Below are 27,085 nucleotides of genomic sequence, written 5' to 3'. Positions count from 1 at the left end.
GGTGCTATTCTCTGCGTATTGCGTCATTTTTAAACACGTACATACGCCCGTGTGAAAGAGCCCTTATATGAACCTTCGGCTGTCTGCCTACAGCCGACCTGCACACGGGGGGGATTTGCATTCGAAGTGGGCATTCCGCAGCAAATGCCGCCCATAGCAGGCTGTGGAAAAGCGATTTCCTCCACATTAGTGGAAATCGAGCGCAGTTTTCCGCTAGCGGAGAGGAAGTCGCAGCATGCTGCAATTCTGTGCGGGAGGCGTCCGGCCCGCGACGCTTGCAATATCATCATTGTGGAAGGTTCGTGGGATCCGCATCATCACTTAGTGACGACACGGTGTATCCTGTAATGTGCATGTGCGCCGGCCGGCACATCCGCAACACAGATAAGACGACGGCGGACAGGTGCGCATAGTACACCAGCCGGGCACACGGTTGGATTCAACTGCTGGACGCAACCCAGCCGTGTGCAGGCGGACTGTGTATATCACGCACCTAACCGTACAGGGAGCAAAACAACCAAAAGGACGCAGTTTCCATTAGCAACCAGATCACAGCTCTCATTTTTCAGAGCTTCACTTTGATTGGTTACTATTGGCAACGAACTGAAGCAGGGGTCTCTATTGACCAATCAGATTCGAAGTTTCATCTAGCAACCAATCAAAGATCAGCTTTCATCTAGCAACCAATTAGATTCTAACTTTAATCCAGCAACCAATGAGATTCCAGCTTTCACTTTGACAGCATGTGATAGAAAATAAAAGCTGATCTCTAATTGGTTGCTAGAGGCAACCGCTCCTCTACATGTGGAGGCTGAGTAATCTTGGCTATTCCCCGCAGTATTATAATGGTGCCTGTTACAGAAGATGAATGTATAACACACGTGAACGCTTGCAATATTCAAACCATATTTACATAAGCACGTCCCGAGGAATGACGGACGTGCGCGACGTGATGACGTAGGCAGCGTACGTTCCCTGTAACTAGGTTTGGAAACGGCCGGGCGCTCTCGTGTGTCCCCTACGACAGCAGCTCCGGTGGCGGCCGGGCCCAGCTCGTCTTCCTGTGGAAGGTAATACTGGGATACGGCTTTAGCTTGGAAGCCCATGAAGTTCAAAGTCCGAACGTGTCCCGGTGGCGGAGACTGCAAAGCATGTTGGGATTTGTAGTTCCACCATGGCTGCCATTATGGCTGTATAGCATCCGTAGGGGCGCCTGGTCTGCGTGTAATAACATGTATGGAGGCCACATGGTACATTATATGTAGTCAGCCGCCCGGAGCTGCACTGCTGTGTGCCGCGTAGTGCTTGAAGCCACATGATAATATGAACAATATGAACCTTCCTCTGTCTGCCTACAGCCGCCACAAGCAGCATATACAATATTGGGGGGGGGGGGGTACTGGTACCGCTGCTGTGTACTCATCGTCTATGTAGCAAGACAGTGCAGACTCTGACCTCTGACACCTTACTCCAGAGCTGCACTCACTATTCTGCTGGTGGAGTCACTGTGTTCATACATGACTTATCCTGTACTGATCCTGAGTTACATCCTGTATTATACTCCAGAGCTGCACTCACTATTCTGCTGGTGGAGTCACTGTGTACATACTTTACATTACTTATCCTGTACTGATCCTGAGTTACATCCTGTATTATACTCCAGAGCTGCACTCACTATTCTGCTGGTGGAGTCACTGTGTACATACATTACATTACTTATCCTGTACTGATCCTGCGTTACATACTGTAATATACTCCAGAGCTGCACTCACTATTCTGCTGGTGGAGTCACTGTGTACATACATTACATTACTTATCCTGTACTGATCCTGCGTTACATACTGTAATATACTCCAGAGCTGCACTCACTATTCTGCTGGTGGAGTCACTATATACATACATTACTTATCCTGTACTGATCCTGAGTTACATCCTGTATTATACTCCAGAGCTGCACTCACTATTCTGCTGGTGGAGTCACTGTATACAAATATTACTTATCCTGTACTGATCCTGAGTTACATCCTGTATTATACTCCAGAGCTGCACTCCCTATTCTGCTGGTGGAGTCACTGTGTTCATACATGACTTATCCTGTACTGATCCTGAGTTACATCCTGTATTATACTCCAGAGCTGCACTCACTATTCTGCTGGTGGAGTCACTGTGTACATACTTTACATTACTTATCCTGTACTGATCCTGAGTTACATCCTGTATTATACTCCAGAGCTGCACTCACTATTCTGCTGGTGGAGTCACTGTGTACATACATTACATTACTTATCCTGTACTGATCCTGCGTTACATACTGTAATATACTCCAGAGCTGCACTCACTATTCTGCTGGTGGAGTCACTATATACATACATTACTTATCCTGTACTGATCCTGAGTTACATCCTGTATTATACTCCAGAGCTGCACTCACTATTCTGCTGGTGGAGTCACTGTGTGCATATATTACATTACTTATTCTGTACTGATCCTGAGTTATATCCTGTATTATATTCCAGAGCTGCACTCACTATTCTGCTGGTGGAGTCACTGTATACACACATTACATTACTTATCCTGTACTGATCCTGAGTTACATCCTGTATTATACTCCAGAGCTGAACTCACTATTCTGCTGGTGGAGTCACTGTGTACATACATCACATTACTTATCCTGTACTGATCATGAGTTACATCCTACATTATACTCCAGAGCTGCACTCACTATTCTGCTGGTGGAGTCACTGTATACAAATATTACTTATCCTGTACTGATCCTGAGTTACATCCTGTATTATACTCCAGAGCTGCACTCCCTATTCTGCTGGTGGAGTCACTGTGTTCATACATGACTTATCCTGTACTGATCCTGAGTTACATCCTGTATTATACTCCAGAGCTGCACTCACTATTCTGCTGGTGGAGTCACTGTGTACATACTTTACATTACTTATCCTGTACTGATCCTGAGTTACATCCTGTATTATACTCCAGAGCTGCACTCACTATTCTGCTGGTGGAGTCACTATATACATACATTACTTATCCTGTACTGATCCTGAGTTACATCCTGTATTATACTCCAGAGCTGCACTCACTATTCTGCTGGTGGAGTCACTGTGTGCATATATTACATTACTTATTCTGTACTGATCCTGAGTTATATCCTGTATTATATTCCAGAGCTGCACTCACTATTCTGCTGGTGGAGTCACTGTGTACATACTTTACATTACTTATCCTGTACTGATCCTGAGTTACATCCTGTATTATACTCCAGAGCTGAACTCACTATTCTGCTGGTGGAGTCACTGTGTACATACATTACATTACCTAAGTGACGTTCACACGTATTGGAAATCCTGCTGATCTTCTGCATGAATATTTGTGTCAAAATTGGTCCAGCTGTTGATTTGTACCCGGCTGTGGATCTGCATGTGATTACGGGCTGCACATAGCGGCGCTCCTCCCACCTCTGGGTACTGAGCGCTCACTGCCCACACCAACCGCTATTGAGCAGCTCCTCGGCTGGTCATGTGATGCAGAAGTGGGCTGTCAGTCAGTCGGGAAAAGATGGCTGGAGCGACAGCAGACCCCTATTCTCTGGACTTGTGGTGGTCCCAGCTGCTGGACTCTCACCAATCAGCAAGTCATTTCCTGCCCTCTGTATAGAGGATAACTTTTTTTGCAGAACAAACCCTTTAACCCCTTAACGCTCCAGGGCGTAAGTTTACATCCTGGCAGTGGGGTACTTCCCGCAACAGGGCATAAACTTGCGTCCTAGGGATAGCGCGAGATCGCTTATGATCTCGCGCTACCTGACAGCGGGAGCCGGCTGTCAGTGATAGCTGGCCTCCCACTGCAACAGCAGGGGTGCATTAGAGATGCGACCCCCGCTGTTAACCCTTTCCCTGCTGCATTCTATGTAGATCGCGGCATTGGAAGGGTTCACAACGTCATTGGGCTCTCGCGATATAACCGCGGAGAGCCTGGCTGGTTGCCATGGCAACAGGACGCCAGATACCGGCGTCCTTTATTACCATTGCCTGTGATCGCTGTAATAAACTATAAGGCCTCCTTCACACGGGCGACAAAGTCGCGCGATTTTGTAGCGTTGCTATAATGCTACAAATCGCATGTATGTGAAGCCCATGGTTTCCTATGGGTTCCTTCACACATGAGATGTTTTTTAGTATGCTACAAAACGACACACAAACCTCGCAGGTCCGGCGATATACCAGCGACATGCGAGGTTTTGTAGCCCATGTTAGCCTATGGAGCCTTCCTCTCTGTTGCATCGCATCACACGAAAACGCGGTTTGCATGCGATGCAACGCAACTTTGACAGTAGCAAATGCTACTGTCAAAGCTATAATCTAAGCCCTAACTGCAAGGGAAAAAAACCACACATACATCACCTTAGACAAGCTGTCAGCCCGGCCGCAGCTTCTCCCCAGGTGCCGGCACTGATCTTCTTCTTCTCTTCTGGCTGGGGATTCAAAAATCCCCGCCTCCTGGAAGTGCTGGCTGTGATTGGCTGACACTTAGCCAATCACAGCAAGTGTTTGATGAATGGCAGTGATTGAACCAATCACAGCCATTCTTCGAGCACTGGCTGTGATAGGCTAAGTGTCAGCCAATCACAGCCAGAGCTTCCAGCAGCTGGGGATTTTTCAATCCCTGGCCAGAAGAAGAAGAAGATCAGTGCCGGCACCTGGGGAGAAGCTGCGGCTGCGCCCCTGACAGCGCGGAATAGGTGATGTATACTTTTTTTTTTCTCCTTTAGTTAGAGCTTATTTTCGGGGTACAGCTTATATTTCAAGCCCCCCCCCCCCCGAAAATCCTTGCACATGATGCTACAAAGTCGCGCGAATTTGTAGCATCACATGCGACTTTGCAGCGCTACAAAATCGCGGTATTGCTGCTAGAATATCGCAGCGATATCACTGTGATTTTCTCGCAGCGATGTGTTGTCGCCCGTGTGAAGGTGGCCTAAGGCGTTGCAGGCGAGAATTCCTGCAATGCCGTATCCTAGCGATCATCGGTGCTATGCTGTAAGTCAAATGGTGTAAAAAAAAAACAAAACCTTTTAGGTGCTTTTGCTCATATCGGCATGAAAAAAATTAAAATCCCACATATTTGGTATAGTCTTGTCTGTAACAAGAAAAATGGAGATGAAAATCCGCCAAAAATCGATGCATCCTTAAAGGGGTTGTCCTGCAAAATGAAGTAAGGTTAAACACCTCTGTATGGCCATATTAATGCACTTTGTAATATACATCGTGCATTAAAGGGGTTGTCTCGCGGCAGCAAGTGGGGTTATACACTTCTGTATGGCCATATTAATGCACTTTGTAATATACATCGTGCATTAAATATGAGCCATACAGAAGTTATTCACTTACCTGCTCCGTTGCTAGCGTCCCCGTCGCCATGGTTCCGTCTAATTTCGGTGTCTTCTTGCCTTTTTAGACGCGCTTGCGCAGATCCGTCTTCTCCCTTCTTCTCCCTTCGGCTCCGCTCGGCAGCATCGGCATTTTGGCTCCGCCCCCTTGTACGCATCATCGCGTAGCTCCGCCCCCGTCATGTGCCGATTCCAGCCAATCAGGAGGCTGGAACCGGCACACATCATGGGGCGGAGCTACGCGATGATGCGTACAAGGGGGCGGAGCCAAAATGCCGATGCTGCCGAGCGGAGCCGAAGGGAGAAGAAGGGAGAAGACGGATCTGCGCAAGCGCGTCTAAAAAGGCAAGAAGACACCGAAATTAGACGGAACCATGGAGACGGGGACGCTAGCAACGGAGCAGGTAAGTGAATAACTTCTGTATGGCTCATAATTAATGCACGATGTATATTACAAAGTGCATTAATATGGCCATACAGAAGTGTATAACCCCACTTGATTTCACGAGACCACCCCTTTAAATATTGGCCATACAGAAGTTATATACTTACCTACAGGGGTCCCCCCCCACCCCCCGTGTTGGCGTCCCCGTCTCCCTGGATGCGCAGACCAGCTGTGCGGCGCGCGCACGCTGGAGCGGCCCCATTCAAAGGGACAGAAGAGGCAGACTGCGCAAGCGCGTCTAATCAAGGAGAAGGATTTGGCCGGCGCCAGGGAGACGGGGACGCCAACCCAAGGGGAGGGGACCCCCTGTAGGTAAGTATATAACTTCTGTATGGCTCATATTTAATGAACGATGTATATTACAAAGTGCATTTATATGGCCATACAGAAGTGCTTAACCTTAGTTCATTTTGCGGGACAACCCCTTTAAGCCCAAAATAGGCCCTGTCCTTAAGGGGTTAATAATATATTTTGTAAACTACTCTTTGCTTTTTATTTACCTATTTTTGTGTTGATTTGTAGTGCTCGCTAATCTGTAGAAGAAATGAGCGGGTCCAAACCGGACATCCTGTGGGCCCCCCACCACGTGGACAGGTTTGTGGTGTGCGACTCGGAGCTCATCCTCTATCACATTGAATCCAGGGCCAACACCAACTCCGAACTGAAAGCAGGATGCTTACGACTCTCCGAAGAGACCACTGCCACCCTCCTGGCCATAAATTCCGACACTCCATACATGAAATGCGTTGCTTGGTATCCAAAATATGACCCAGAATGCCTCCTGGCTGTTGGCCAGGCTAACGGTAGAGTAGTGCTAACCAGCCTGGGCCAAGACCACAACTCGAAATGCAGAGACTTGATTGGTAAGGAGTTTGTCCCTAAACATGCCAGGCAGTGCAACACCCTCGCCTGGAATCCCCTAGACAGTAACTGGTTGGCAGCCGGCTTGGACAAGCACAGGGCCGACTTCTCCGTACTGATCTGGGATATCAGTAGTAAGTACACCCCCGATGCCAGCCTTCCAATGGAGAAGGTCCGCCTTTCGACTGGTGACAATGAAGCCAGCATGGTGGTGACAAAGCCTCTGTACGAACTGGGCCAGAATGACGCTTGTCTCTCCCTCTGCTGGCTCCCGAGGGACCAGAAGTTGCTCCTGGCCGGGATGCACCGTAACCTGGCCATATTCGACCTCCGAAACACCAACCAGAAAATATTTGTGAACACCAAAGCAGTGCAAGGCGTGACCGTGGACCCTCACTTCCATGACCGGGTGGCTTCCTTCTTTGAAGGACAAGTGGCCATCTGGGACTTAAGAAAATTTGAAAAGCCAGTTTTGACTCTTACGGAACACCCTAAGCCACTGAGCAAAGTAGCCTGGTGCCCGACGAGGACTGGGTTACTTGCCACCTTAACCCGGGATAGTAATATAATCCGACTGTACGATATGCAGCACACCCCCACACCCATTGGGGATGAAACGGAGCCCACCATAATAGAAAGGAGCGTCCAGCCGTGTGAGAACTACATCGCCTCCTTTGCGTGGCATCCGACCAGTCAGAATCGGATGGTGGTGGTCACACCCAACAGAACGATGTCCGATTTCACGGTGTTTGAGCGCATTTCTCTGGCCTGGAGCCCTACCACGTCGTTGATGTGGGCGTGCAGCAGGCAGCTATATGAATGTACTGAGGAAGGGAAGGATAGTCCCCTAGAGAGGGATATTGCCACTAAGATGAGGCTCAGGGCATTATCCCGCTACGGCCTGGACACGGAGCAGGTCTGGAGGAACCATCTACTGGCAGGGAATGAAGACCCTCAACTCAAATCTCTCTGGTACACGTTGCACTATATCCTTGAAGGGCACTGTGCAGAAAATAACCTGATAAGGACCAAGTAAATATGCGGTGGTTGGTCCTGGGCTTTAAACCTGCACCATTGTAAATATACTCCGAGTTTAAAGTTTCTGTTCCTGCAATCTAGCAGAACCCGGAGGAGAAGACTGAATCGGCTTATAACTGCTTCTTCCTTACTCTTTTGTAAGATACATAGCGATCAATAAGCCCTATGTAGGTCTGTACCACACAAACATGAAATTTGCCATGACCATTCTTTATATCCTAAATAGGAAAAGTAAAGGGTAAAGAGGAGAATCTAATTTACCTTTATGTGTATATACTGAGGAGAATCTACCTCACCTCCGTGGGTATGCGCGGAAGGGAGTCTGCCTCCTCACCTCCGTGCGTATGCGCGGAAGGGAGTCTGCCTCCTCACCTCCGTGCGTGTGCGCGGAAGGGAGTCTGCCTCCTCACCTCCGTGCGTGTGCGCGGAGGGGAGTCTGCCTCCTCACCTCCGTGCGTGTGCGCGGAGGGGAGTCTGCCTCCTCACCTCCGTGCGTGTGCGCGGAGGGGAGTCTGCCTCCTCACCTCCGTGCGTGTGCGCGGAGGGGAGTCTGCCTCCTCACCTCCGTGCGTGTGCGCGGAGGGGAGTCTGCCTCCTCACCTCCGTGCGTGTGCGCGGAGGGGAGTCTGCCTCCTCACCTCCGTGCGTGTGCGCGGAGGGGAGTCTGCCTCCTCACCTCCGTGCGTGTGCGCGGAGGGGAGTCTGCCTCCTCACCTCCGTGCGTGTGCGCGGAGGGGAGTCTGCCTCCTCACCTCCGTGCGTGTGCGCGGAGGGGAGTCTGCCTCCTCACCTCCGTGCGTGTGCGCGGAGGGGAGTCTGCCTCCTCACCTCCGTGCGTGTGCGCGGAGGGGAGTCTGCCTCCTCACCTCCGTGCGTGTGCGCGGAGGGGTATAACTTTGAAAAATTAAAATAGGTTTACTCTAACCTTGGACCATCGGGTCTGTTTTAATCCTTTGCAATCCGATGTTGGATCCTAGAGGGCTTTCTCTTGCTGCCATTATACAATGGCGCCATCTGCTGGCAAGAGCCAGTACTACAGTATGGGACATGCTGGAGAGGCCTCTGACAACAGAGTAGCCAGTAATATACAGCAAGAGTACCCTGCCGAGACGTCTTCTGACTTTGGAGCTATACAGCCTTCAATCAGAATGTCTGAAGACGTCAGACAGTGGATTGGAAAGGGTTAATATACCCCTGAAGCGTGGAGATCCCTTTTTTGTATACCTTTGGTATCCTCAGGATAGGCCATCAATAGTTCATCAACTGGGATCCACCTCTCGGGATTATAGCCAATCGGCTGATAAGGTGCCTGCTGTAGGCGCCACAACACACGGGTAGGGCGGAGAAGCAGTTGGCTCCGACCTCTCTATAGTGGCCGGTGCTGGTAATTGCAGGCTCAGTTCCCATTTCAACACATACCAGCGCTGACCACAATACTCCCTAATGGCGGACCCCTACCAATCAACTATTGATGACTTCTCGTGAGTAGTATTTACATGGAAAACCCCTCTGGGGTACGTTCACACATTGCGCAATTGGTGCAAATTTTCCGCAGCATAAATGGTGTGGGTTTTGATACGGATCTACAGAAAACGTCACCCCCCCCCCCCCCCTCAATTGGAAAAGTGAAATCCTCTGTGGGTGCGTCAAAATCTGTATCAAACGGTGCAGATTTTGTTGCGGCTTCACACTAAGATACGCTAATTGTGCACCGCATGAGGTCCAGCAGTGATTGTGAAACTACAGCTCCCAGCATGCCCCTGCAGTATCACTGCTTGCAGGCCTCTACTATGGATGTTGCATCCATCCCCTTCATACTGGTGGCGGTAATGATGTTGTATACTCTGAATGACGTGATGTTTTCCTATACACATAAATACTTATGAAGCAGTACACGGAAGACATAGACCAGAAGTCTGCAAACAACAAAGGATCGCTGGTTTATGCTGGGATTAAGGCCATCGTGAAGTCCTCACTGGGTAAGAAGACGTCCGATTAGTAGAAGTCATTTGCTGATTGTATGGTTGCTGCTGAGCTCACCCAAAGATATCACTTGGTTGCCAGTCAGACGTTCTGACAGCTAAAAATGGCGCCTGCTTGATTTAGTATTTGTATTCATCTTCTACTTCTGCGCTCATTTTGGCCCAGCATAGAACTCTTGTCCCCTCTGTCAGTGAGACCCCAACTGATCAGCAAGTTACCCATAAACCTCTGACGTCACTATGACCTAGCAAAAGTTCTTTAAAAAGTTTAGTTATACTTGAAACTGTATTAGCAAACTTTATTTTAGTTTTTATAAGTATTAGGGCTTATTCAGACAACCGTATAGCGGCCGGGTATTCCCGCCGGCCGATATACGGCGTCCCTTTCTGCAGGGGGCGGAGACTGGAAGAGCCGCGAGCAGAGCAGTGCACTGAGCTCTCACCCCCTCGGCACTATTTGCAATGGGAGGGGCGGAGCTAAATCCCAGAACTTAGCCCCGCCTCCTCTCATTGCAAATAGTGCCAAGGGGCGGAGAGGGGGTGGGAGCTCAGAGCACTGCTCCCGGCTCTTCCAGCCTCCTCCCCCTGCAGAGAGAGACTCCACATATCGGCCGGCGTGAATACCCGGCCGATATACGTTCGTCTGAATAAGCCTTTAGGTGTGGAGAACAGGATTGTTCCCATTCACTGACAGCAATCAGAGATCTTGAAAATGATAAGGAATTGAAATCAGAACTTTATTAGAAAGTTGCAAAACTCTTGGTAATAATAATGATTAAGCTTTATTTACAAGTGTAATGATCTATCGGCAGCCTACTGTATATCGTGCAGTCAGCGATGGATCTCTTCATTAGTTGTTGTTCTCTAGGGACGACGGAGAGTGTCCGAAGCAGCTGGAGTGGCTCTGACCGGCAGGCAGACGTGATCCATTATGTCAGCGAGGAGCGGAGTTTGGCGCTACAGCTTTGCGGCTGGAGAAAGAAAGGATCAGACACAGATATTGGACCATTCCTGACTTCTTTGGAACAGGAAGGCGAATGGGAGAGAGCAGCGGCCATTGCATTGTTTAACCTAGATATCCGTCGTGCCATCCAGATCCTGAATAAGGGAGCGTCCACTGGGAAAGGTTGGAGGTTTTAATCCCATTGATTCTTTTTATCACCTGGCCTGTCATGAGAATGAATATAATTTTCCTTGGTGCTTTTACTCCTTCTATTAGGCTGCCTGCACACGGCACATCCAGATTCCATGTGCGGATTTCCGCAGTGGAAGACCTGCGATTCATCATGGAAGTGAATTTAAAATGCTTGCGGACGATCGCGGATAATCTGCACCAAAAAAAACCCAAAAAAACTGAAGCCCAATGGTGCCTTCCCCCCACCTCCCTGCCTGGTCTCCAAACAACCTGTGAAGTATCCGCCTGCCAATCCATAATGCATGCGCAATGTAATTGCGGAAGAAACTCTTCAGTAAAGATCAGTAGAGCCCGTCCCCGCAGAATCCACGAATACAATGGAGCATGCTGCGGTTTTTTGTTTTTTATTTTATTTTTTTCCCCTGCTCACAGAATCTGCAGTTCAAATCTGCATGTGTGTGTGAAGCTGCGGAAGCTCTTGTATGGGGGATTTTAGCAGCGAATCATCCGCGTGGGGGACAATTTCGAATTCCACCCGTGTGCAGGAGGCCTAAGTCAGAGCAGAGGCCCACTATCAATGAGTGGCTTTTACTCTGACCCAACATATATGTATTACATGATTGGCCATATGTGATAGACTCTATTTATCCCGATAGCAGCCACAGTTTTGGGTTTTTGAAGCTGTAACTGCAGTGATTAGCAGATAACTGTTGTGCAGTGTAAATGGGGGTCTGAGCAAGAATCAAAGATATAGTATTTATTTACATAGGTTAACACTTAGTGGGGTTTACTAATGATATTGGATACTCTCCGTGACATACTTTCTACGAACGTCTGATACACTTTAGCTGGTATTTCCCTCCATTCATCCTGCAAACGTCTGAAAAGAGACTTGTTGCACGCAATGATGTGATCCAACAGTGGTCATCGCCAGCGTGAGTAATGACCTGCCTTGATTCTTGCAGGTGATCTGAATCTCAATGTTGTAGCGATGGCGCTCTCTGGATACACAGATGAAAAGAATTCTCTCTGGAGAGAGATGTGCAGCTCCCTCCGAAATCAGCTGAGCAACCCTTACCTGGCCGTCATGTTTGCTTTTCTCACCAGTGATCCTGGCTGCTATGACACTGTTCTGGTAGGTTGGTTTATCGTAAAGGAATACAGTTTGTCAAATCGCATCGCAAGGGGTCAGTGGGCAGTAAAACGAGTCCATTTTATTCGTTATGTGATTGTCCCACTTCTAAGAGTGATTGACCAAATCATTGCGATAGGTCATCAATAGTGGATTGGCGGAGTCTACCGCCTGAGACCGCAGTGATTTCAGCTGATCACCGATGCCAGAGTTCTAATCTATGGAGCTGCTTTGTTGCTAGAAGCAGGCAGCTCTGTACTTTGGGCCAGAGTCGTGCTGCCCTCCCGTTGGCGCTCAGCTATTGATGACCTATCCTGAGGAAAGGCGGTCGGTCTTAGAAGTGTCTTCATTGTATCTTTAAGGGACCAAGATGGGTGCCCTCTCAAAGCTCCTTGAAAAAGTGAACAAATACAATAACTTCTTCACCTTCCACTATCCCTCTTCACTTTTGGCAGTGGTGAGACGGCTCGCAGGACAAGTTTTCTTACAAGGGGTTTTGTGATCTTTAATGTCGGTTTCCCACGGGACTGTTTCACCACGGAAATCTCGCGGTTTTGTCGCAGTGAAAAAGCACGAGATTTCCGTGGGATAAGCGCAGCGAAAAACCCATGGGACTTAGCCACGGGTTTTGGAGTGGCTTTGTCGCATGCTTTTCCGTTAAAGGAGCAAGGCCGCAACGAAAAAATAAATAAATTTACATGCTGCGTCCCGGGAATCCACATCGCGGCGCCGGTTAATGCTGGCTTTGTTGTGACTGATTGTCCACCCGTGTGGGTGAAATATTTGACATCTCATCCACATGGCTGGCTAATCGCGGGATTAGTAGCCGCAGGCGGATTTGCCACTGCAAGATTCTGCGGCAAATCCGCCCTGTGTGAACCCAGCCTAAAGATTGTGCAAATGCTTTATAAGCAGTAAGATTAGTCTCTGACGAATATACTGTCTGTAGCTGAGATGCCTCTCACGTGCGGCGACATGACCATATACTCCTAGTGGTTATCTCCTGCTTGTGTGGCATCCCACTGAGAATGAATGGAGCGGCACTGCTGCAGTGTGACCTGCGCAGCAATCCTTCTCCTCACTGCAGAGGCTGCAGCAAAGAGGTCAGGGGAAATGGGACTCCGTTCTCGGGATTGGTGGGGGCGCAGCGGTTGGACACCACCGATCAATCAGTTTTCACCCACGTTTTATAGAAAACTTGTTCTGTAACTGTAATATACCCTTAAAGGGGTTGTCCCGCGGCAGCAAGTGGGTCTATACACTTCTGTATGGCCATATTAATGCACTTTGTAATGTACATTGTGCATTAATTATGAGCCATACAGAAGTTATAAAAAGTTTTATACTTACCTGCTCCGTTGCTGGCGTCCTCGTTCCCATGGAGCCGACTAATTTTCGCCCTCCGATGGCCAAATTAGCCGCGCTTGCGCAGTCCGGGTCTTCTGCAGTCTTCTATGGGGCCGCTGGTGTAGAATGCCGGCTCCGTGTAGCTCCGCCCCGTCACGTGCCGATTCCAGCCAATCAGGAGGCTGGAATCGGCAATGGACCGCACAGAAGCCCTGCGGTCCACGGAGACAGAGGATCCCGGCGGCCATCTTCAGCAGGTAAGTATGAAGACGCCGGACCGCCGGGATTCAGGTAAGCGCTGTGCGGGTTGTTTTTTTAACCCCTGCATCGGGGTTGTCTCGCGCCGAACGGGGGGGGGGGGGTTAAAAAAAAAAAAAGACCTCATGTCCACGGGCGGGTCACCTGCAGCAGGAGCCGACCCTGCCCACGGCCAAGAACATTTGTTTACCTGTCCGGGTCTTATCTTTCTTCTGCACTGCGGATGCGTGTGGGTGTGCAGTACCCTTTTGGGTTTTTTTTTTCTTTCTTTTTAACTCCTGCTTTCCCGCGGATCCGCGGCACGTCTGCAGTGTCCGCAAATCAAATCCGCCCGTGGACATGAGGCCTCATGGAATCAGGATTAAGGTCTGTGCACACTGTATTCAGCCCTACTTTTAGTATATACGCTAGGAAAGCCCTTCTGTGCAGAGGCATCCCACAAATAATGAAGTAAGATAAAAGTAAATGGCGCGATATGCATTTTCTTTTATTTGCTAACACGAAGACTCAATAGGAAGAGTATATTATACATTGGCGATAGATATTGGGCAACATGCCCCTGGTATACTTCTGAAGGAAGGCTCAGACATGGCTAGCAGTAGAGATCAATTTGTAAGATAAGAGGGGCCATTATTGTGTTTTGCATGGACTAAGAAATATTGTGATTTTCATATTTCAGTTTGACTGCGCCATGGCAGTGAGGGATCGAGTTGCCTTTGCCTGCTTGTTCCTCAATGACACTCAGGTAAGACATGATGAAGTTGCAATGTAATAGACTGTCTCATGAAGAGAATGCAGCTGACCGTTATATGGTTATACAGCTGCAGCAATGAGGGGGGGGGGGGGAGTGACCCAAAAGAGCAAACGAACTAGTGATGACATCACTGCCTCGTGCAAGTGAGTATTGTTCAGTCCAAAAGCACCATAGGAAAAAGCTCTGCAGTGCCAGAGGTGTGTGAGCTCACTGTAAAAGCCTGTCATTATGGAAATCGTGTTGTTGGTACCGAGTATTGTTCTGATTTGTTGCAGTTAATTAAATACATTGATAAGCTGAGCCAGGATATGAAGGATGTCGGGAACCTGGAGGGGATCGTCCTCACCGGACTGACAAAGGATGGAGTGGACCTTATTGAAAGTTATGTAGATAGAACTGGTGACGTTCAGACTGCGAGTTACTGCATGCTACAGGTAAGTACTCCGTTGGAATACACAGATAAGTTTTTAGACGGAGATCAGTTGATGAACAAGGATCCCAAGCGGCGGACCCTCTTCCATCAACTGTTGATGACCTATCCAGATCAGGATGTCCCCTTGCCCCTTTCTAAAGCCCATTTAGACACAACAAGAATCGCTCAGACGTCTTTTGAGCAATTCTCGTTCTGTCTAAATGCACTGACCGTGCCGTTTTCGTGCACGAGCCGCTGATCGCTGAATTCCAGCTTGCTAGAATTGAGGGATCAGCTGTTATCAGCGGAGCAGGCTATTATCAGCTGGCTGCGCTGATAAGATTCTCTGTGCCTGTGTCCTGCTGTGAATTTGCAGTGGGGACACTAGCAGTCAGAGCGGAGAAGAATACATCTGTTTGCTTATGCAAAACAGCTGTATTCTATTAGGGGCTGTGTCCCGTTCTACCTGCATAGCTCAATAGTAGCTACTATAAAGTATTCAAAGGTGATCGCTGAAAACTCACTCACACTATTGTGTAAATGGGGTCTTACACATTAATTAGTCTGAACTGGAATATGATGCCTCACAGTCTATTGATTTCAATGCAGTTTAGTATAACTGTGCTTATTGCCTGCTGCTAAATACAGGGACTTGCTGTACAGTCTGATGCGAAGACGGCATGTGCCAGAATCTAAAGCAAGGCAGCTCTGTATAGACGGTGAACTAGCCGGGGCTGTGTGTAATTAGATACAACAGATGAGGTTAATAGGAACTTCAGTGTAGCCTTATTCCCTTGTAAGGACGTCGTATTGAATGTTCTTCTTATTCGCTTCTCTGCCAATAACGATTTGCTTTTTTTTGTGGACGCGTGTAGGGGTCGCCATCGGATGTGCTGAAGGACGAGCGGGTCCAGTACTGGATAGAAAACTATAGGAACCTGCTGGATGCCTGGAGGTTTTGGCATAAAAGAGCAGAGTTTGATATTCACCGGAGTAAACTGGATCCCAGCTCCAAGCCTCTGGCACAGGTGGGTGATCCTATAAGCTGCACTAATGAGCAACTACATGATCCCAACTTGTCACATATATTGGCTGTGACTTGTTGACATCACAATCATGCGGCTCGTGACCTGGTTTATGTGAGCACGTCCCTCGCTCAGAACGAAGCACGCACTGCCATATTCGCACATAGACAATGTCTGAAAGGGAATGTGCAATCACATGACCAATAGAGCCTGACCTGAACAATGTCCTTTGAGATAGGAGATACTTCTGAAGTGTCATGAAGTTCTCCACCCCATCTAGAACTGGACAGGTAACATCCCGGGCTCTCCATTCCAGTTCTGTGTCCTCACGAAGTTGGAGTGCTCCAGCAGCTTGACTTCCTGTGTGCACGACCCCCATAGAGATGAATGGGAGATGTGTGTGTGCCTGAAACACTCCTCCCCGGACTCCCCTTTCCCTCACGTTGGTGATGACAGGTTCCTTTTAAACTGGTTGTCCAGGAATTCAACATAATAGGCTGCACGGACGATGGCCATGAGAAATCTGTCATAGACCGGTTGAATTCATCCTCAGCCTGGAATAGGAAGGCACCGAAGCTGCAGCCTAATAGCACAGACTTGTTCCTCCAAGGGCTGATTTACACGCAACGATCATCGCTCAAAATTCATCCAAATAGTGATAGCTGTTTTGTTTATTGCTGATTTCAAGTCAGTGTAAAATCCTTTGTCCCTGATAACAGGGATAGCATGCTGTATTCTCAGCAGGAAGCACTGATAGCATTGTATGCAGCCTGCAGCAGAACAAAGCAGGTGTATTTAGAGAACAGACCACTGTTCTCTAAATACATGCAAATAAAGCTAGTTAGCTACTAATGGACTAATTCACCCATTAGTAGCTAATGCAAAATGATCGCTGCAAATTGTCAGTTTCTGACGAATTTTGAGCAATCATCTTTGCGTGTAAATGGGCCTTTAGACTCGAATGGTAAGTTTGACAGGAATAGATAGTGTGGCATTAGGCTCTGCACATTGGCCCTTTCCACTTCGGTCTGAAGATGAATTCACCTTACCTTGGACAGGTTTATCTTGAGCTGCATGGGCTGCGTCCGCTTTATGGAGTTCCCCTTTAACCCCGTAGTACTGAAGCCTTTTTTTATTTGAATGACCAACCCCCCGCCCCCCCCCCCCCCCCCCCCCCCCGCTCCCTCCTGCTGACTGTCGCTACTCACCGCTCCCCCGCGCCGGCACCCGAACCTTCTGTCTCGAGCAGGCAGGTACTCGCTAAAGGCAATGCTCGCTCGAGCAATTGCCTTTAGCGAGTATACGCGCTCCTCTTTACTTATAATGTAAAACTTTTATTAACACAGTCCCAGGATAAACCATGCGAGTGTGAGGCTGATACATTTTACCTGCACTGGTACATTGTAACAATCCAGTAAACTCACACAGGATTGTCTATATTGGAAACAAGTCTCTGAGCTCTGGATGTAAGTTAGATGGTTCCCAATCACTGACAACAAGCAGAGATCTTGACTTCAGACCCTTGACTTGGAGATCTTGACTCATGTGCCCCTTTTACTGTGATTGCACAGCGAAATTGGTGGACGACGGGTTTGTAGACCCCTGTGAGCCCTTCTTCAGGGGCGACGGGTTTGTAGACCCCTGTGAGCCCTTCTTCAGGGGCGACGGGTTTGTAGACCCCTGTGAGCCCTTCTTCAGGGGCGACGGGTTTGTAGACCCCTGTGAGCCCTTCTTCAGGGGCGACGGGTTTGTAGACCCCTGTGAGCCCTTCTCCAGGGGCGACGGGTTTGTAGACCCCTGTGAGCCCTTCTCCAGGGGCGACGGGTTTGTAGACCCCTGTGAGCCCTTCTCCAGGGGCGACGGGTTTGTAGACCCCTGTGAGCCCTTCTCCAGGGGCGACGGGTTTGTAGACCCCTGTGAGCCCTTCTCCAGGGGCGACGGGTTTGTAGACCCCTGTGAGCCCTTCTCCAGGGGCGACGGGTTTGTAGACCCCTGTGAGCCCTTCTCCAGGGGCGACGGGTTTGTAGACCCCTGTGAGCCCTTCTCCAGGGGCGACGGGTTTGTAGACCCCTGTGAGCCCTTCTCCAGGGGCGACGGGTTTGTAGACCCCTGTGAGCCCTTCTCCAGGGACGACGGGTTTGTAGACCCCTGTGAGCCCTTCTCCAGGGACGACGGGTTTGTAGACCCCTGTGAGCCCTTCTCCAGGGACGACGGGTTTGTAGACCCCTGTGAGCCCTTCTTCAGGGACGACGGGTTTGTAGACCCCTGTGAGCCCTTCTTCAGGGACGACGGGTTTGTAGACCCCTGTGAGCCCTTCTTCAGGGACGACGGGTTTGTAGACCCCTGTGAGCCCTTCTTCAGGGACGACGGGTTTGTAGACCCCTGTGAGCCCTTCTTCAGGGACGACGGGTTTGTAGACCCCTGTGAGCCCTTCTTCAGGGACGACGGGTTTGTAGACCCCTGTGAGCCCTTCTTCAGGGACGACGGGTTTGTAGACCCCTGTGAGCCCTTCTTCAGGGACGACGGGTTTGTAGACCCCTGTGAGCCCTTCTTCAGGGACGACGGGTTTGTAGACCCCTGTGAGCCCTTCTCCAGGGACGACGGGTTTGTAGACCCCTGTGAGCCCTTCTTCAGGGATGACGGGTTTGTAGACCCCTGTGAGCCGTTCTTCAGCCAATCTGGCCAAGGAGAGACAATGAAAACTGAAGGGGCGCAGGTCCTTGTTTTTATGAGCATCACTAGAAATTTGAGAGCCTTTCTTGACCGTGGAACCAAAAAGCATTTGAAAAAAACATTTAATTGGATTTGATTTTCTTGCAGGTATTTGTAAGCTGCAATTTCTGTGGGAAATCCATCTCTTCCAGCTGCTCCTCTGTACCGCACCAGGGCCGAGGATTCAGTCAGTATGGCGTCAGCGGCTCACCAACCAAGTCAAAGTTCACCAGTTGCCCCGGCTGCCGAAAGCCTCTTCCGCGCTGCGCTCTTTGTCTCATTAATATGGGAAATCCAGTTTCTAGTAGTCCAGGTAATCTGAGCAAATTGACTGACTTTATTAACCCCTGAATTCCCACGTGGTTCTGAGTCTGAAGGGGTTGTGCCAAAATGTAAAGTTTTCCCATGGCCAGAGAATAAGTGGGACCTCTACTGATCTTAAGATCAAGGGTTTGGTGTACACCCAAATGAGTTGCACAGGGGTTGAGCATTTTGAGATATAGCAGAGGGGTCATTCCGTGTCCCGGTCGACCATCTCAGATTTCAATGAAACTGTGCACAAAGATAGACCCTGACCCTAAACTAAGATAGCCAGAATATTAGGCTTCAAAGTGCTTTGGTTCCCGAGCTACAGGTCTTAATCTAGGGGGTTGTCATGTGATTACAGCGCACAACCTGAAAAAAGTGGCGATTTCAATCCATTGCCAAGCCAGTTCCAATGACTCTAGAGCAATGAAACGTCACACACTAGGAGAACTTTTGGTGCTGAATCCAGCTAAGCTCCTCAGACTGCCACTCTTATCATCATTCTGCCACCATTGCATGTCAAAGTAGCTGAAAAAGTCTATCGCGCAAAATAAAACTCATATTTTAAGCAGTAATAACTCCTAATCAATGCAATCCAACTCAGCTCTGAATTTATCAGTGTGTACTCCATAGAAATGTTTCTCATTATTCCCATTATGGACCCAAAAGGATGCATAGCTCTTAAGATACAATGAGTCAAAAATGGCAAAAAAACAGTTTTATGCAAATTTTTACCTTTTTCAAAGGCAAAAATCGGAATGTACTCCATTTTTTTTCACTTTTGTTCTATTTGGAAGAGAATTTTGTGCTCTACAAGATTCGATGTTTTTCATTTTGTTCCCAGACCTTCTAGATGGGAAAATATCAATGCCTGTGAAGGTCCTATGCACCCGCGGAGGTCAAATAATAAAATAAGTGTAAGTTTTGCATGGATGTATAATTAGTTTAGAAATCATGAGAAGGTAAATTATTTTTGGAATGAGACAACTTTTTGTGCTCAAGAAACTTATGTGATCAAAAATTGCCTGGCGAGTTCAGGTGAGCCCCAAGCTTTGGCCTAAGATGGTCAGAATATCATTGAGTGTTGCATAATGATTGTGGTATATTACAGTGATCACTAGGCTTATTTAGCACTCTATCCATATTGGATACTAAGATTATCTAAGGCTAGCATTTGTGTAATAAATAACTCTAGTTTACAAGTGACTGATTGTGAAAAATGAGCAGAAAGGAAGCGCAACAAGCCAGCTCCCCCACTACTGCACAAGAGGGGTGGATGAGTACGGGCGGACACACCACCGCACACCAGCCATTCCACGTCGCCGGGAGAGCCCCGACGTCAGGGCTCCAGGACGCCGGAGCCGACGCCGGGGTTGGCACGCGCTGATCACGGGACCCTGCGCTGCCCTGCATGGTAACATTTACATGTTTAATGAGTAAAATATTTATTCTGCTTGAGTCGAATTCTTTGGGTACTAGCATTTTACAGAGGCAAATGTTGAAATGTTTATCCATTGTCTAATATGTTTGTTTTTTAAGGAAATTATACTAGAATTTTATGTGCGATGGATGATTTGCAATATAATACTTTTTCCTCTGTAGACCGACGGCAAATGACATGGTGATTTATCTTGCCCTATTTGACAATATAAACATTTGCTTCTTTCTTGCAAACTAGAATCATGCATCGCACGTAAAATTCTAGTATAATTTCCTTAAAAAACAAACATATTAGACAATGGATAAACATTTCAACATTTGCCTCTGTAAAATGCTAGTACCCAAAGAATTCGAATCAAGCAGAATAAATATTTTACTCATTAAACATGTAAATGTTACCATGCAGGGCAGCGCAGGGTTCCACGGTCAGCGTGCCAACCCCGGCGTCGGCTCCGGCGTCCTGTAGCCCTGACGTCGGGGCTCTCCCGGCGACGTGGAATGGCTGGTGTGCGGCGGCGTGTCCGCCCGTACTCATCCACCTCTCTTGTGCAGTAGTGGGGGAGCTGGCTTGTTGCGCTTCCTTTCTGCTCATTTTTCACAATCAGTCACTTGTAAACTAGAGTTATTTATTACACAAATGCTAGCCTTAGATAATCTTAGTATCCAATATGGATAGAGTGCTAAATAAGCCTAGTGATCACTGTAATATACCACAATCATTATGCAACACTCAATGATATTCTGACCATCTTAGGCCAAAGCTTGTGGCTCACCTGAACTCACCAGGCAATTTTTGATCACATAAGTTTCTTGAGCACAAAAAGTTGTCTCATTCCAAAAATAATTTACCTTCTCATGATTTCTAAACTAATTATACATCCATGCAAAACTTACACTTATTTTATTATTTGACCTCCGCGAGTGCATAGGACCTTCACAGGCATTGATATTTTCCCATCTAGAAGGTCTGGGAACAAAATGAAAAACATCGAATCTTGTAGAGCAAAAAATTCTCTTCCAAATAGAACAAAAATGAAAAAAAAAAAGGAGTACATCCCGATTTTCGCCTTTGAAAAAGGTAAAAATTTGCATAAAACTGTTTTTTGCCATTTTTGACTCATTGTATCTTAAGAGCTATGCATCCTTTTGGGTCCATAATGTGAATAATGAGAACCATTTCTATGGAGTACACACTGATAAATTCATAGCTGAGTTGGATTGCATTGATTAGGAGTTATTACTGCTTAAAATAGGAGTTTTATTTTGCGCGATAGAATTTTTCAGCTACTTTGACATGCAATGGTGGCAGAATGATGATAAGAGTGGCAGTCTGAGGAGCTTAGCTGGATTCAGCACCAAAAGTTCTCCTAGTGTGTGAAGTTTCATTGCTCTAGAGTCATTGGAACTGGCTTGGCAATGGATTGAAATCGCCACTTTTTTCAGGTTGCGCGCTGTAATCACATGACAACCCCCTAGATTAAGACCTGTAGCTTGTGAACCAAAGCACTTTGAAGCCTAATATTCTGGCTATCTTAGTTTAGGGTCAGGGTCTATCTTTGTGCAAAGTTTCATTGAAATCTCAGATGGTCGACTGGGAGCGTTGGTTGAACTGACACGGAATGACCCAGAGTTGAAGCACTTGGCGATTTCCTGCCGTTTTGTTGAAATGGGAGTAGCAGCATCTTCCACTGTCGCTCTATTAACCGTTTGCAATCCAATTTTGGATTCAGGGTTTCCTAAGGGGCTTTATCTTTCTGCCATTATACAATAGCGCCATCTGCTGGCTAGAGCCAGTACTGCAGTATGGGACATGGTGGAGAGGCCTCCCGACAACAGAGCGACCAGTAATATACAATAAGAATACCCTGCCGGATGTCTTTCGACGTCGGAGCTGTACAGGCTTTAATCAGAATGTCTTTAGACGTCAGACAGTGGATTGGAAAGGGTTGATTTGGGGACCCCCTACTCTCATGATCAGTGGGGGTCACAGCAGTTAGAGTTCCACCAAGCTGTTATCTTCTATCCTTCAGGTTGGAATAACTATAAAGGGAACTTGTCCTACCCGAGAGATGGGTACGTTAGTGTAGTGTTCTGTCACTTGTGGTGGAAAGTACAATGGATTTTAATAACTCGGAGCACATTTCTGCAGTCTCTGATGTAAACACAGCCTCAGGGCTCTTTCACACGAGCGTCGTTTTGACGCAGAGTAGACACATAAGATTTTTTTTATCTTAAAAGAACCAATGGTTTCCTATGAGTTTTTTCAGATTAATGATTTTTTGACATGCTTAAAAAAAATTGCACGTCACAGGCGCGCTTTTTTTGATGCAAGTACTTCACTCCGTCAAAAGATAGGACTTGTCCTATCTTTTGACAGCAAAACACCATAGACTCCTATGGGAGCCAGGCGGCAAGGGGAGGGAGTTTAGCAGTGCCGAGCGCAGCTAAACAATGACATGTGCCTCTAGTGAGACATTTGATTTCATTGTACATTGTTCTGGCGGCTGAGGGATTTTGGGGCTGCGGTGACAACGTACTGCAAGATGCTGCAGCCAGCCAGGTAACTTGCAAAAAATAGCTGCAACTTGGTCGCAGCTATTCTTCGTTCACGCGATACAATGCTCCAATAGCTTTTAATGCTCCAATTTCTTTTAAAATACAGTTATCAGAGCGCTAAAAGGGCATTCGTGAAAGGACGTAGTGTGCAGCAGGCTTAAAGGGGTTGTCCCGCGAAACAAAGTGGGGGTAAGCACTTCTGTATGGCCATATTAATGCACTTTGTAATATACATCGTGCATTAATTATGAGCCATACAGAAGTTATTCACTTACCTGTTCCGTTGCTAGCGTCCCCGTCTCCATGGTGCCGTCTAATCGCCCGATTAGACGCGCTTGTGCAGTCCGGTCTTCTCCTTTGCTGAATGGGGCCGCTCGTGCCGGAGAGCAGCTCCTCGTAGCTCCGCCCCGTCACGTGTGCCGATTCCAGCCAGTCAGGCGGCTGGAATCGGCAATGGACCGCACAGAAGCCCTGCGGTCCACCGAGGGTGAAGATCCCGGCGGCCATCTTCACAAGGTAAGTATGAAGACGCCGGACCGCGGGGATTCGGGTAAGTACTATCTGTTTGTTTTTTTTTATCCCTGCATCGGGTTTGTCTCACGCCGAACGGGGGGGCTATTGAAAAAAAAAAAAAAACGTTTCGGCGCGGGACAACCCCTTTAATATGCAGGCAGTCCTGGAGTCTTTTCTAGGTCTCCAGGACAGACTCCACAGGTGATTCCTCAGTCCCTAATTGTCATCAGGAAACCTAGTAACCCAGTTGAAGAGTCCCCTTTGATCATATGGTTTGTGTCCTGCAGCAATCAAAGCGTTAAAATCTGAGGTTCCTATGATCCAGACTCCCACTGAGTGCAGCACACATTCTACGGCGGTGAGCTATAAGGGCCCCATAACGACCACCGTAACAAGATATATTGAAGGTTCTTAAAGGGATGGTTGTTTTTTTTTTCTTGATTGATCGACAGGGACTCGCCACTTGGATCCCCACCGATCAGCTGACTCCTGGGGCCGCTGTCACTCCGGTCAGTACAGGAAGCATTGATCACAGCCTCAGGATAGTTGAGGATCTGACTGCTGGGTCCCTGCCAATCAACAATGGGGGGGGAGTAAAGTCCCATAATGCCTATTTTACGGGATTAATTCTGCTGTGTTTTAACACCCCCACTGCAGTACTTATATGAAGTCCAAATGGCAATGTTATGAGACAAGTGCTGTCAATTTCTACTTTAGATAAGGTGAAGCCTCGTGCTTTGGTGCCACCTAGTGGTCATGTGATGCCTTGTTAACATTTGCACTTACAACAGATCTGTCTTCTGCCTAGGAGCATCAAAGTCTGATGAGAAGATAGACCTCAGCAAGGAGAAGAAAGTAGCGCAATTTAATAACTGGTTCACGTGGTGTCACAACTGTCGACACGGCGGTCACGCCGGCCATATGATGAGCTGGTTCAGGTGAGGAACAAAGGAGGTAAAAAGTGGGTTTAAGAGCAATTGCAGTAATGTAAAAAAATCTTCTGCTTGATAAAGTTGGTCCATTTAAAGGACTAAGGGCTCATGTCCACTGGCAAAAGAAGAATTAAAATCCGCAGCAGATTTTAACTCTTCTCCTGCCAGCGGATCCGCATCCCATAGGGATGCATTGACCACCCGCGGGGTAGATAAATACCCGCGGATGGTCAATAAAAGGGATTTTAAAAAAAATGGAGCATGAAAAAAATCTGGACCATGCTCCATTTTCATGCGGGTCTCCCGCGGGCTTCTATTGAAGCCTATGGAAGCTGTCCGGATCCGCGGGAGACAAAAATCAGATTTTACTCACCTGCTCCGTTTCTTCTCAGCGCCGCCGCGTCATCTTCTCTCAGTCGCGGCCGGATCATTTTGCTTCGGGACGGCGCATGCGCGGGACACGTCACCGACGTCATCCTGCGCATCCACCGGGCCGAAGAAAGAAGATCCGGCCGCGACGCTGAGAAGATGACGCGGCAGCGAAGGAAGTATCCGGAGCGTGCGAGAGGTAAGTTTATTCTGATTTATTCTTATTTTAAGCGCTCATGTCCGCGGGGCAGGAGGGACCCGCTGCAGATTCTACATGGAGAATCCGTAGCGGGCCTGATTTTCCCCGTGGACATGAGGCCTAATGGGTCTGCCGTGGGAATAACTACTTTTTTGTGCTAGAAATCCTGGGAGGGACCCAACACCGTTCTGTCCTCTATCCTGTCAAATCTCATTGTTGCGTCCCCAACTTCTAATGAGCATTCAGCTCTGCCCAGCATGAATGTTTCCGTGGGCAAAGGGAGATAAGGGGCTCCAGAGGTGTCTATCGGACGCTTATCTTGATGATGTAATTGTATCAGATAGTTTTGAAATCCCCTTTGGCAGAATGGTTCCCTAGGCAGTGGATCCTATAAAAACTTACTGCATCTGCCAAGAAATGTTTGTGTGGTCACCGCTGATTACTCTTCCATTGCAGGGATCATACAGAGTGCCCGGTCTCAGCGTGTTCCTGTAAGTGCATGCAGCTGGATACAACAGGCAACCTCGTTCCTGCAGAGACAGCACAGCCCTAAGTCTCCCCCCTCAGCTATGAGAATGTCATACACAGCCTGGCCACGTGTTCGAGATGTGCGTCCCACATGGGCTGTAATACCTCCGGAGATATTCTGTACCCCATGGACTATGATGGTTATGTCTAAAGAGTATCTGCACTCCCACTCCGTTGGCCGTATTTACCCCCTTCCAGCAGCTGAAGACTGCCATATATATAGCTAATAAGAGCCATCATCAGCCGCTGGAAGGAGACGGAACAGAAGCTCTCCGAAGTGAAAGTGCCGGTACTCTAACTGACCTTACAGGCGATGCAGTGTTGTAATAATGAAGGATATGTACATGAACTGAGATTTAGATTCACATAATGCAGCTTCTTACATAAAGTTAAAAGGGTTGTGCTATAGCTGAAGTTGTGGATAGGTGAGAACTCTCCGATATGGAGCGTGGGTGTCTGACCTTTGGTGTATCCATAAGCGAGGGTAGTAATGATCACACATGTGCACCGCTGTTAGCTTTGTTCCAATAAGTGCCACCAAAGATCTGAAATCTCCAGTGGTCCCATTGCAATAAATGGGGTGCACGTATGTGACCAGCTGCTACCCTCACTTCAGGATGTGCTAGAGCCCTGTTCTCAGGATTGGGGGAGATGTCTCCGCAGTCTGACCCCCACCCCTTGTCCTTTGTACAGGGAAAACGTTCAATCATGGCCCAATCCCTTTACAGGAAGTGATTTAAGAAAAATGGTTTATTTTTAGAGGAAGGCGCTTTGTTTCTTGTCTCTTTAGATTACCAGTAATCTAAGCTGGTTTTGTGTTTTCTCTAAAGCCAGCGCTAGATTTGGAAACTGGAATGTGCCATACTGTCTCTTCCGATTGTTGCTTTTTAATTGGTGACATTATTTAATCCAACTGCTGATAAATTGAGGAAAAGTCGATCTGTCTTTTTTCCTCCCCTAACTGCATCTGTTTGTATTATTGTACATTTCTGCATGTAACTAAACATTCCACAGTGTGCCTAATAATCACTTTCAAAATACGTTCCTTATCCTGATTTATACTCCAGTGCTGCGCTCATTCTGCTGGTGTCACGGTATACATACATGACTTTATGTGGTTTCTCACAAGACGGTTTGTGGGCAGTAGATGCCTGACAGGTTGTCCACCAAGAATCGTTTAACTTTTACAGAGGAACGATTATCGCTGACTGAGTAGAGATGGAGCGGGCTGGGGCTCACTTATGACTGCCTGTTTACACTGACCGATCTGTTTAGTTTCATGCTCGCAGAAACTGAGTAACTTCTTGTTCATTTTTCAGTCTGTGCATGCCTTTACACTGAACGATAACCATTCAGATTCTTACTGGATCGTGGGAATCTAAATGATTGTTCCGTGTAAACGCACCTTTATGCTGTACTGATTGTGTGTTACCACCTTGTAGCCACCAGTGTGCAGTAATCTACTTAAGGCTAATTTTACGTCTGAGTATATCAGGCTGTGAACCCCACGCATCACTGCAGCAGAAGTAGCAATCCTCCATTGCAGCATTTAGCCGTGGTTGAGGATCGTAGGGTGTTTCTCGTTTTTAATGCTTTAGCGTCACCATTGAAAACAATGGGTGCGGCGAGGGAACGCCCATAGATAAGGCATGATTTTCTTCACACTGCGATGTGGGAGGAAAAAAAGATTGCAACCTGTCCCCTCCTCTTCCCATTAAAAAAAAAAAAAATTTACATTTT

The 27,085-nt window shown here is 47.8% G+C and overlaps 1 protein-coding gene across 1 annotated transcript; it reads left to right on the top strand.

Annotated features, from left to right (window-relative positions):
• Positions 1-964: 964 nt before the first annotated feature.
• On the top strand, positions 965-26,394 carry MIOS (meiosis regulator for oocyte development). Its single transcript, XM_066585568.1, has 11 exons — positions 965-1,070; positions 6,369-7,693; positions 9,626-9,724; positions 10,596-10,853; positions 11,828-11,997; positions 14,279-14,344; positions 14,629-14,787; positions 15,641-15,793; positions 18,611-18,815; positions 24,126-24,255; positions 25,274-26,394. The coding sequence occupies exons 2-11, from the start codon at positions 6,391-6,393 to the stop codon at positions 25,368-25,370; spliced, it is 2,640 nt and encodes an 879-aa protein (XP_066441665.1). The 5' UTR covers positions 965-1,070; positions 6,369-6,390; the 3' UTR covers positions 25,371-26,394.
• Positions 26,395-27,085: the final 691 nt, after the last annotated feature.

This window comes from Eleutherodactylus coqui, chromosome 12, assembly GCF_035609145.1.
Source record: "Eleutherodactylus coqui strain aEleCoq1 chromosome 12, aEleCoq1.hap1, whole genome shotgun sequence".
Lineage (NCBI taxonomy): Eukaryota > Metazoa > Chordata > Amphibia > Anura > Eleutherodactylidae > Eleutherodactylus > Eleutherodactylus coqui.
Note: the sequence above shows the minus strand (reverse complement) of the source record. Positions and strands in the feature narration are given on the sequence as shown.

Bases quoted from the DNA above. Each gene is read 5' to 3' on its own strand.
- MIOS (XM_066585568.1), top strand. From the start codon at position 6,391: ATGAGCGGGTCCAAACCGGACATCCTGTGGGCCCCCCACCACGTGGAC. The intron at 9,725-10,595 runs GTAAGAAGACGT...GTTGTTCTCTAG, and splicing joins CATCGTGAAGTCCTCACTGG to GGACGACGGAGAGTGTCCGA. The intron at 14,788-15,640 runs GTAAGTACTCCG...GGACGCGTGTAG, and splicing joins CGAGTTACTGCATGCTACAG to GGGTCGCCATCGGATGTGCT.